This window comes from Carassius auratus, unplaced genomic scaffold (genome assembly GCF_003368295.1).
Source record: "Carassius auratus strain Wakin unplaced genomic scaffold, ASM336829v1 scaf_tig00214963, whole genome shotgun sequence".
Classification (NCBI taxonomy): Eukaryota; Metazoa; Chordata; class Actinopteri; order Cypriniformes; family Cyprinidae; genus Carassius; species Carassius auratus.
In genome coordinates this window covers 282,603-294,443 of record NW_020527884.1, presented here as the reverse complement: position 1 = coordinate 294,443, position 11,841 = coordinate 282,603, and the positions used below count along the sequence as shown (strand labels likewise).

Below are 11,841 nucleotides of genomic sequence, written 5' to 3'. Positions count from 1 at the left end.
AAAAAGGTAAGTGGATTGTGGTCTGAAAACACCACAATCGGAAAAGTGCCACTTGTCAAATAAACTTCAAAAAACTGCAAAGCCCAGATCAATGCCAATGCCTCCTTTTCAATAGTAGAATAATGCAACTGGTGAGCCTTAAACTTCCTGGAGAAATAACAAACTGGTCTTTCTATTCCATGTTCATCAGTTTGTAAGAAGACAGCTCCGGCCCCAACTTGATTGGCATCAACCAGAATCTGGAACGCGTATCCAATCCGAGGCGCAGCCAAAACAGGTGCCGTACTAAGCAATAGTTTGACATTGTCAAATGCTTGTTTACATTGCAAGGACCACTCAAATTTCACACTCTTCTTCAATAAATCGGTCAGGGGGGCTACCACTGAAGAAAAATTTGAACAAAAACTCCTGTAATAGCCCACCATTCCCAAAAACCGCATAAGCTCTCGTTTTGTATTTGGTGGCGGAAAATTATCTATTGCCAGTACCTTAGCTCGCACAGGACGTACATTTCCCTGCCCAACTACTTTCCCCAAATAAGTCACAGTCGCCTTGGCCAACTCACACTTGGCCAAGTTGACGGTGAGCTTAGCTTCAGCTAATCGCTCAAAAAGTGCTCGAATACGTACAATGTGTTGTTCCCATGAATCACTATACACAACCACATCATCTAAGTAAACAGCACATCCATCCAAACCAGAAGTTACACGGTTCATTAAGCGTTGGAAAGTAGCTAGTCCATTTCTAAGGCCAAAACTCATTACTGAATAAGAATATAGTCCAGGAGGAGTAATAAATGAAGCAATCTCCTGTGCACAAGTGGTTAAAGGCACTTGCCAATATCCTTTGAGTAAATCAAATTTACTAACATGCAGAGCAGAGCCAACCGCATCTACACAATCTTCCATCCTGGGCAAAGGGAACGAATCTGGTTTTGTAATATTGTTAAGCTTCCGATAGTCAGTACAGAATCGGTACATACCATCTGGCTTTCCCACCAATAAACAAGGTGATGCCCAACTTGAAAAGGAAGGTTTAGCGATGTTATTCTCAATCATGTATTTTATTTCAGACTCAAGATGGCGTTGTTTTTCCAAAGAAACACGATAAAAATGCTGGCGTATTGGCTTGGCGTCACCAACATCTATATCATGTTCTATCACATTAGTACGCGAAGGAGAATCTGAAAACAACATAGGAAAATCTGAAATTAAAGACAATTCATCTCTCTGCTTAAAAGGCAAGTGTTTAACAAACTCATCCAGTTTCTTTAACGTTTCAGAATTGTTAAGCCGAGGCTGTAAAATACCATCCTCGGGGTACCTTAACATCCTAAGCCATTTCAGTCACAGAAGATGCTATGGCCACAGCAGCTGGAGCCTTCTCGGACTCACTGAAACGAGAGTAAAAAGGTTTTAACAAATTTACATGGCACAGCTGTGAATGTCGCTTCCGCTCAGGAGTTGAAATCAAATAATTCTGCTCTGAAACTTGACGTACAACTGTATAGGAACCCAAAAACTTTGCACAAAATGGAGAGGTAGGAAGAGGCAACAGAGCTAACACCTGGTCAGCTGGACAAAACACACGAGACTCTGTGTTCCTATCAAACAACCGCTTCATCTTCTTTTGCTTATTCAGCTAATTTTCTTTAGCCATTTGACCAACCAAAAATAACCGACGCCTGAAACCCTCTACATATTGTAGCAAACCCTGAGGTGGGTCAGATACTTCCTTTAAACCATCATGAAGTAAAGCCAATGGTCCACGCACTTTATGACCAAACACTAACTGGTTGGGACTAAAACCCAGACTATCCTGAACCACCTCACGAGCTGCCAACATTAACCAGGGCAACCCCTCCTCCCAATCACCCTTTAACTCCACACAATAAGCCCGCGGCAACGACTTCAAAGTTTGGTGGAAGCGTTCCAAAGCCCCTTGACTTTGTGGATGGTAAGCACTAGACTGATTTTGCTTCACACCAAGTTGCTGCAACACTTAAACATATGCGAAAGTAAAATTGGATCCCTGGTCACTTTGAATAACTCTTGGAATCCCAAACACAGAAATAAACTGTGTCATAGCTTTAACAATAGCACGGGTAGTGATTGAACGAAGCGGATAGGCAGCTGGATATCTAGTGTTCTGGCACATTACAGTAAGAAGATATGCACTTCCTGACTTAGATGGAGGTAATGGACCCACACAGTCTATAATCAGATGTTGAAACGGTGTATCAATTACAGGTATGGGATATAACGGTGCCGGTTTAAGGCACTGATTTGGCTTCCCCGTAAGCTGACAGGTTGAACAGGTTTTAATAAACCTCCTTACATCTTTCTTTAACTGTGGCCAATAAAAATAACGCAACAAATGATTGTACGTTTTATTAACCCCAAGATGCCCCACAACATCTCCATGTGCCCAACGCAACACAGTATCTCGAAGAGACATTGGCACAACAACCTGTTCATAAGGCTCACCTATGGGTACTTCCCTACCAGATAGCCATTTTCTTAACAGGAGGCCATCCTCAACAAAACAACCACTCATTGCACTCTCTACCTCTTCCGGAGCTAGCACTTCAGAAAACATTTCTTTCAGACTGGGGTCCTCCCTTTGTGCCACCACCAACTCCTGACGAGAGACTGTAGGGAAAAGAAGAGAAAGATTAGGAAACACTTTCCTTCTATCCCTAATCTGTCTAGGTTCCTTATCCTGATTTTCGTCAACATGTTTACTCATTGCCCGAGTAACAGCACACGTTACGAACACATCAGGAAACTGTTTATCAACATCCACCTGTTCAAGTAAAGAAGGAGAATCCGTTACAATAGGTGGGGGTGGTACATCCCCCATTACACAACCTCCAGCCAAATTATTTCCCAAGATTACAGCTATGCCCTCCACTGGTAAAGAGGGTCGCACACCTACTACAACTTGACCAGTAATCAATTCAGATTCAAGTACCATAGTGTGCAAAGGTACAGACAAAACTTGTAAATCAATTCCTTTTATCAATACCTCACTCCCAGTACTGGAACTCTCTGAAAATGGTAATACGGACTCCAAAATAAATGTCTCTGAAGCACCAGTATCCCTAAGGATTTTAACTGGAATTTTCTCATCACTCCCAACCAGAGACACAGAACCATCAGTAATAAAAGGAGCATAACTCAACTTTTCATCACTACACAACACCAAATTACCTTGAGCAGTATTTACATCAACCCCCTCAACTACTTTAGTAACCGAGGAAGCAGCAAGAGCAGGTTTTAGATCAGATTTAGAACGGTTCATTTTTGCCTTAAGGGCTGGACAATCTTTTTTCCAATGTCCCTTATTTAAGCAATAAGCACACTGATCACTCTTGTCACCAAAAGCTCTTAACTTTTTCTCAGCTTTTACATTAGCAGGCAAAGATGGAACCTCCACTGAAACATTGTCCACAGAGCTATTTGGACGACGCCAATTAGCTCTTTTTACATCTTTATGGGTCAACACATATTCATCGGCTAAAACAGCAGCAGCCTCTGCACTCTGAACGTTTCGCTCTGTTAAATAAACAGACAAATTTTCTGGCAAAGTATTTCTAAACTGTTCCAACAACAACAGCTCACAAAGAGAATCAAAATCCTCTACCTGTGAGACTGAGCGCCAACGATCAAATTGAATCCTTAGCTCCCTTGCAAACTCAGTAAATGTTTGTTGTGCCCCTTTTCTTAAAGCTCGAAATCGTTTCCTATAGGCCTCTGGAACCAACTCATAGGCTTTTAGCACGGTTTCTTTCACTTTACTATAAATCTGACTGTCCCTAACAGTAAGAGTGGAATACGCTCTTTGAGCTTTACCATAAAACACACATTGTAACAGAAGCGTCTGCTCAGAATCTTCCCACCCCATAAGATTTGCCAACCGCTCAAATAAATTAAAAAAAGTATCCAAATCATTATCATCGAATTTTGGCATCAATTTAAGAGCACGAGCCACATCAAAAGCTTTTGGAGTTGAATCGTAGTTTCCCAATCTACCCTCTCTAATCAGAGCAAACCTCGGAGCCTCCACATCGAACCTACGCAATTCAACTTCCTGACTCATTTTATTCTTTTCCATCTCCAAGAGCAGCAACTGTTTCTGTTGTTCAAATGTAAGTGATGTAACGGTCCCTTCAGGAAATTTCTTTTTAGTCTGTTCCTGATCACCTATAAGAGGTAAAGGGCTTCCTAATTCACATGTAAAAATGCCTAATTTTACCAGAGCAGCCTTAATGACCAGCCCCAGTCCTTCCTTTAGACTTTTATCTTTAATGGTAAGGGGAATTTTAAATTTGTCTGCGACCTCTAATAGCTGTTTTTTAGAAAGCTTACTAAAGCCCTCCTCAGAAGGATATTCAAAAAAAATCCATCAATTCTACACTCATTGTGAGACAAAAAAAACTCACAATATTTACAAACTCAAACTTCTCACATTTAGTGACGTTTCCCACCTACCTAACAATACTACCTCAACCCTAGACTTCGTACTTCAGCCAAGAGCTAAGTGACTTTAAGCACTCTAATACCGTCAGCGCCGACCTCTCTCGGACAAACCAAAGAGAGACAACATCTGCGGCAGTGCCCTCAGCCCAGCGTCGGCACAAAAATAACAAACTAAAATAATAAAGGGTCAACGCAAGCGTTGCTTCAGCCTAACCAGGAAAAGTCACAAATGTGAGAAGTAAACGAACACTTAACCTTGCGCTTTTCACAAAGTCCTCGTGGAACTTACAATTATCAACTGCTGATACCAGACTACACAAAAACTCTTGAGCAAAACACTTCAACCACATGAATCAGTTTCCAAATAAATGTTAAAGTGTTAACTCACCCATCGCCATATCCTTTTCCATTAAAAGTGGAAGAAAAGACGAAAAACTTCACAAAAGCATCAAACTACACAAAGATCTGTCGGCTGCTTCGCGTGCAAACAGCTTAACTGCTGATAACGCAAAACAGGTGTTTCCAATTACTAACGTGCTTTACAACACAAATCCAAACAAACGCACAGCTGATTTAACTTGTCTATGTGAATGAAAAAAAAAACGGGAAAAACATAACTATGAGAGGAAAAAAAAAAATGGGAGAAATAATATAATAATATTTTCCTCTTAAAAAAACAGAACCAGACGAGCTCCCATTTTGTTACGGTCAGCTCAAAACTGCAACAAGAATGACAAAGACCAAACCAAAAACGTATAATGAAGAATATTTTTTATTACATAATTCTAGGGGTTTACATGTCTTCTTCTTCTTCTTCTTCTTCTTTGTGCTTATTTGGCGGTTCGCATTCTTAAAAAGAGCATTACCGCCATCTACTGTGGGTAATAGATCAGAGACAAAATACACTAGACTAGATCACCACTACCAGAACAATCAGGAATTGTGCTTTCAATGTTGCTGCGTGTTCAGCTCCTCCATCTACGGCAAAGTCCATCTCATTCCAGAGAGGGATGCTGTAACAAAAAAAAAAAAAAAATGTATACATTTATAACCCTTCTATATTCTATGGATCAAATTGGTTCTTCTTAAAAACTTTATTATTAACCTACCCCCTTCTACTGAATTTAAAATTATCCTTAATGTTAATTGCTGATACCTTTCATCTGCAGTTCTCCTCTTAGCTTACTTCTTACCTCTGGATATTTATTACACCTAATTAGAACATGCTCCACTGTTTCTCGTATTCCACACCAATCACACAAACCTGTATGATGTTTCCCTATTATTTGCATTGTTGAATTAAGTCCTGTGTGTCCCAATCTTAATCTAGAAATAATACAGTCTTTCTTCCTTTTTCCACTTGTCTTCCTTCCTCTACCTACCACTGGTTGTATTGAATGTAAATGTCTACCCTTTTCCTCATTGTCCCAGTACATTTGCCAATTATTATTTATCTCCCTTTTAATTATTGATTTGATTTCTAATTTGCTATATTTAATTTCCATATCTATAGTTTCTTTTGCCATAGCCTGTTTTGCTAACTTGTCTGCTGCTTAATTTCCTGCTACTCCAGTATGTGCCGGAACCCATAAAAACTGAACTATCTTATTTTCCTGTTGCATCATGAACAATATCTGTAGGATTTCCAAAACAATATCTTGTCTAGTATCTGATTTCTGAGCTTCCAGCCACGAACTTGAATCTGAGCATATTAACGTTTTACTTAAACCCATTTCATTTATTTTATTAATTGCTACCATAATTGCTAGTAACTCTCCTGTAAACACAGATACATGATCTGATATTCTTTCCCCTCTCGCCACTTTCAATCTGGGTATGATGTACGCTACCCCCACCCGTTCCTTTTGTGGATCCTTAGATGCATCTGTGAAAACATGTGCATATTGTTCATACTTACTCCCAATATACTCTTTTGTCATCTCTGCCTCCAACTGCCTCCCATTTTTATCTTGCCTTGATTCCAATAATAATAAATCTACCTTGGGTTGAGGTAATATCCATAATGGTATTGTTGGTAATATTAATGCTGGAATAACACTGTACTCATTTAATTTCATATCCTGAACTAAATCCTTAATGATCCAACCAAAATTGTTAACTTTCCCTTTCCCATGTTCCCAACATGTTTCAAGTATACCTTTTGTTGGATGACTATCCTTCTGCCCTTTTAGATTAACCCAGTATGCCAGTGTCAATTGCTTCCTTCTTAAGTGAATTGGCATCTCCCCCATCTCCACCTGTAATGCTGAAACAGGAGAGGAAGGGTAAGCTCCACAACATATTCTCAACGCTTGAGATTGAATTCGCTCTAACTTTCCTAACTGTGACTTAGCTGCTGTTCCGTATGCAATACAACCATAATCTAATATTGCTCTTATCATTGTTGAATAAATTGTTTTTAATGCCAATCTGTCAGCCCCCCATTCTTGTCCTGAAATACACCTCATTACGTTTAATATCTTCTTACACTTTTCCTCCATCTTGTTTATATGTACACTCCATGTAGCTTTGGCATCAAACCACATACCTAAAAATCTTATATCTTTAACTTGTTCTATTTGTTTATTATATAACTTCATCTTTAAATCAATGCTTGACCTTTTATTTGTAAAAAATATATATTTAGTTTTCTCCACTGAAAATTTAAAACCCCATTTATAAGACCATTTCTCAACACTTTTTAACACTGCTTGCATTTTATTAACAATGTATTCTACATTCCTACCTCTAAACCACAGCACTCCATCATCCGCGAACAGTGATTTATTTATATTCTTATCTATTGTTGCAAATACATTATTTATCATAATAATAAACAACAAAGGGCTTATGACACTACCCTGCGGAGTTCCATTCTCAATTATTCCTTTCCTTGATATATATTCCCCAATCTTTACTTTAATATTTCTTTCCATTAAAAACTCTTTAATCCAATTATATAATTTTCCGTCTATTCCAATTTGATCTAATTTGATCAATAAACCTTCCTTCCATAGCATATCATATGCTTTTTCTACGTCAAAGAAAACTGCTACTAGAGTTTCTTTATTTATCAAAGCTTTCCTTATATCTGAATCCAAATTAATAATTGAGTCCATTGTACTTTTTCCCTGTCTAAAACCATTTTGATATGGGGAAAAAAAATTATTCTTCTCCATATGATACATTAAACGTTCTGTAATCATTTTTTCCATTACTTTACCTAAATGTGCTGTCAACGCTATTGGTCTGTAGTTTAGTGGAATACTTGGATCTTTACCTGGTTTTCTAATAGGAATTATTACAGCTTCTTTCCAATTCTTAGGTAACGTCCCTTCTTCCCATACCCTGTTGTAAAACTCTAGAATGACTTTAAGAGATTCTTCACTTAACTTTTTTAACATTACATAACTAATTCCATCCTGTCCTGGAGTTGACGCTTTTGTATTTTTTAATGCCCTCTTCAATTCTGAATATGAAAAAGGCACATCTAGAATATTATTTGTTACTCTTTTTTTCCCTAAAATAAATGGATGTTCTTTTAATAACTTCTCCCTCATTTCCTTACATTCCTTCATCAAATTATTCGAACTATTTATTTTTGAAAATTCTTTTCTAAACATTTCTGCTCTCTCCTCATCACTTATTGCTATTTCTTCTCCACTACTTAACACAGGATACTCATATTCTCTTCTAATGCCACTCATCTTTTTAATCATACTCCATACTTCCCCTATTGGAGTATTTTTCCCAATTTCGTCACAGTATGCTCTCCAATATTCTTTCTTCACTTCCCTAATTGTTCTTCTAGTTTCTGCTTGTGCCTTTTTATATATTATCATGTTTTCCCAATTGTGAGTTTTCCTTAGAATTTTAAATGCTTTCCTTTTCCTCTTAACTGTTATTGCACACTCCTCATTCCACCATGGGACTATTTTCCCCTCCCTTTTTCCTTTGTTTTTCGGAATACATTCTCTTGCAGCATTCTGTATCACTGATATTATTTCTGTATATATTCTTTCAATTATTATTCATTCTTTCATCTTGATCATTTTCAATCCTTCCTCACATATTCTTTCAAATTTTTCCCAATCTGCCTTCTCATATTTCCACTTTCCTGTATTTACTTTCTTTATCTTCCTTATTTCATTATTTACAATTGTACTTAATATTGGAAAATGATCACTACCCACTGTACAATTTAATACCTCCCAATTTATTATTCCCCCTAATTCATTAGAAACAATAGTTAGATCAATTGCTGATTCCCTCCCTAAATTTACATCCATACGAGTTTTTGTTCCATCATTTATACAAACTAAATTCTCCTTTTCCATTACCTCTTCAATGACCATACCATTTGTATCGGTCAATAAACCTCCCCATAAAGTATTATGGGCATTAAAATCCCCGCACCATATTACTCTTTTTCCTCTTAATCCTTTTATTGCTCCCATACTTTCTTGTGTTATTTTTTTACACGGATTATAAAAGTTTATTATAACATAATTCTTATTTCCAACCCATATTTCTACTACTATATATTCCATCGTTTCCCCTTTCTCCAAAACTCTATATGGTATTCCCTCTTTTACAAAACTGACACATCCTCCTCCTTTTCCTTCTACCCGATCTCTTCTCACACTTATGTATCCTTTCAAGACAAATTTTAATCTAGGATTCAACCATGATTCTTGAATACATATCACATATGGTTTATCTTTCATTTGGTTTATATACCCTTTAAATTATTGTCCATTAGCATACAGGCTTCTAGCATTCCATTGTAATAGAGCTAACATACTAGCCTACCCCTAATTCCTGATTTGACTGAGATTCTGTAAGGTTTTTCATTATGTCTTCACATTTCAATCCCTTTATATCTAGAAATCTCTCTGCCGCTTTTACTATTATTTGTAGCTTTTCTGTTCTCCTTTCTGTTTGTGCTGTACAGTTAATTACTTCCACCATAAAGAGCACAACATTTCTCTTAGTAACTATCATTGCATCTTCTGGTAATCTACCTTCATCCATTCTTCCTGTATCTTCATTTATTTTCCCATACCCCAGTCTCTCAGTTCCACTTTGTCTATATCTATTATTTACCGCTTTCACAGCTTCAGCATATGTCCCTTTATTCTTTGTCTTTTCCTGTTGAACTTCCACTGCCTTTTTCCTCACCTCACAACCTCCATATGCCGCATTGTGATTACCTCCACAGTTGCAACACTTCAATCCAACTCCCTCTCCACACTTCCCAAATTCATGCTCGCCTCCACAACGCGCACACCTCATTTTAGACTTACACACTAACGCAGTATGTCCATAACGTTGACAATTATAACACCTCAAAGGAGGGGCTATATACTGCCTTATCGGGTAACTGATATAACCCAATTTAATCCGATCTGGTACTTCTTTTCCCTCCAATTTTAGACGTACTGATAAGCTATCCATTCTTTTACCTTCTCTGCTCATTTGTTGTCGGACTGCTTCTATGACCTTTACCCCCTCTAAATTTTGGGGGTTTACATTTAAAATTAACACATCAATTTAATTACTGACGACAGATCCATAAACAACGTGCGATCAAGTGGCAGCATGGGATGATGTCACTTCCCACGTGCCTCCACCCACGTCTCAGAGGCACTTTTATTCGTACGTCCTGATCTATTACGGGTGTTGTTCATTACGCCATCACCTAGAAGAAATCACAAGAGAAAAAAAAAACAAAAAAAACACTGTTACGACCGCTAGGGGTCAGCCGTAACAGGAAAAGGAAGAGAGTCTGAACCAGAGAGAGGTTGAATAAACAATAATTTATTTACAAGTTGGGACTTAGCGTCAGGGGCAGACAAGGCCAAAATAACAAACAAAAAATCCTCTTTGTTAACCCTCTACACTTCGTAAACCAAAATTAAAGAAACCAAAAGAAATAAAATACAGATTCAACTTACCGGACTCCCTAAACGCAAAACAATGTGAAAAGTGATATCAAAATAAAATGGCGTCTAACCCCCTACGTCCCTCAACTTAACAAAAACTAAGATCAACAAAATGTTAACAAGATAATATAATTATCACAGAACACAATCACAATCTTATTCACCAACACACTATCTCTCTGGTAAGACACTCAAATTCAAACAAACAACAATAACAAGGCAAACAGCAAACTATGGAGTCACACGCGATGGCACAATCATGGCCCCTATTGAGTGTTTGGGGCAGTCCTTATATCTGGATCAGGTGAAGAGGAGAACCAATCGCAGCCTCCAATTAATTATCTCCAGGAACCGCCCATCTGAAACAAACATGCACAGAGAACACAAGAGGGCAGAATGGAAACAACCAACAAAGGACTTTTGCTCATAACACCCCCACCCACAAAATAAAACATCCTGTTTTACAGATTAACACAAGACAGTGAATCAGCAATCACATTTTCAATGCCCTTTTTATGACAGATCACCAAATTGTAACTTTGGCAGATTAGCGACCAGCGCATAAGACGATGATTAGCATTTGACATCCGTTGAATAAATACAAGAGGGTTATGGTCAGTATAAACCGTAACATGTTTTGAACTGGAGCCAACATAGACCTCAAAGTGTTGAAGAGCGAGAATTAAGCCAAGGGCTTCTTTTTCTATGGTACTATAGTTAATCTGATGTTTGTGGAACTTTTTCGAAAAGAAACTTATTGGGTGATTCAAACCAGCTGCATCGGTTTGAAGAAGGACGGCTCCAGCACCGGTACCACTAGCGTCCACTTCCATCAAGAATGGTTTTTCAAAACAGGGGGCAGCGAGCACAGGGGCACTACAAAGCAAAGTTTTCAAGACTTCAAAGGCGGACTGACATTCACAAGACCACTTAAATGAGACTGCTTTACGTAATAGTCCAGTGAGAGGACTGGCAACATCTGAAAAATTCTTACAAAAACATCTGTAGTAGCCAGTCATTCCAAGAAATCGACGGAGCTCTTTCCTAGTTTTAGGAACTGGGAAATCAAGGATGGCTTGTATTTTGGAATTAAGAGGACGCACTTGACCATTCCCAACCTCCTTTCCCAAGTATGTGACAGTAGCACAACCGAATTCACACTTTGATAAATTCAAGGTAAGGTTAGCATTTCTCAAGCGTTTGAAGACATCATCCAAAGTTTTGAGATGGTCTTTCCAAGTATCAGCATAGCACACCACATCATCCAAATAACCCTTACAATTTGACACATCAGACAACACTATGGACATTAGTCGCTGAAAGGTAGCTCCAGCATTTCGAAGGCCAAAAGCCATAACACGGTACTGCAAAAATACGTCAGGTGTACCAAAAGCAGAAATCTCACATGCTTGCTT

At 38.2% G+C, this 11,841-nt stretch overlaps 1 protein-coding gene across 1 annotated transcript; it reads right to left on the bottom strand.

The window, feature by feature from the left end:
• Positions 1–5,391: 5,391 nt before the first annotated feature.
• LOC113093328 (uncharacterized) lies at positions 5,392–10,415 on the bottom strand. Its single transcript, XM_026259145.1, has 3 exons — positions 9,506–10,415; positions 6,111–6,747; positions 5,392–5,494 (listed from the first exon to the last, which is right to left on the bottom strand). Exons 1-3 carry the CDS (start codon positions 9,957–9,959, stop codon positions 5,392–5,394), a joined length of 1,194 nt encoding a protein of 397 aa, XP_026114930.1. The 5' UTR covers positions 9,960–10,415.
• Positions 10,416–11,841: the final 1,426 nt, after the last annotated feature.

Coding starts and splice junctions, on each gene's coding strand:
- LOC113093328 (XM_026259145.1), bottom strand. CDS start 9,959: ATGAGCAGAGAAGGTAAAAGAATGGATAGCTTATCAGTACGTCTAAAA. Junction 6,748..9,505: donor TACAGGAAGAATGGATGAAG/GTAGATTACCAG, acceptor CTCCTGTTTCAG/CATTACAGGTGGAGATGGGG. Junction 5,495..6,110: donor TTGGAAATCCTACAGATATT/GTTCATGATGCA, acceptor TTTTTGTTACAG/CATCCCTCTCTGGAATGAGA.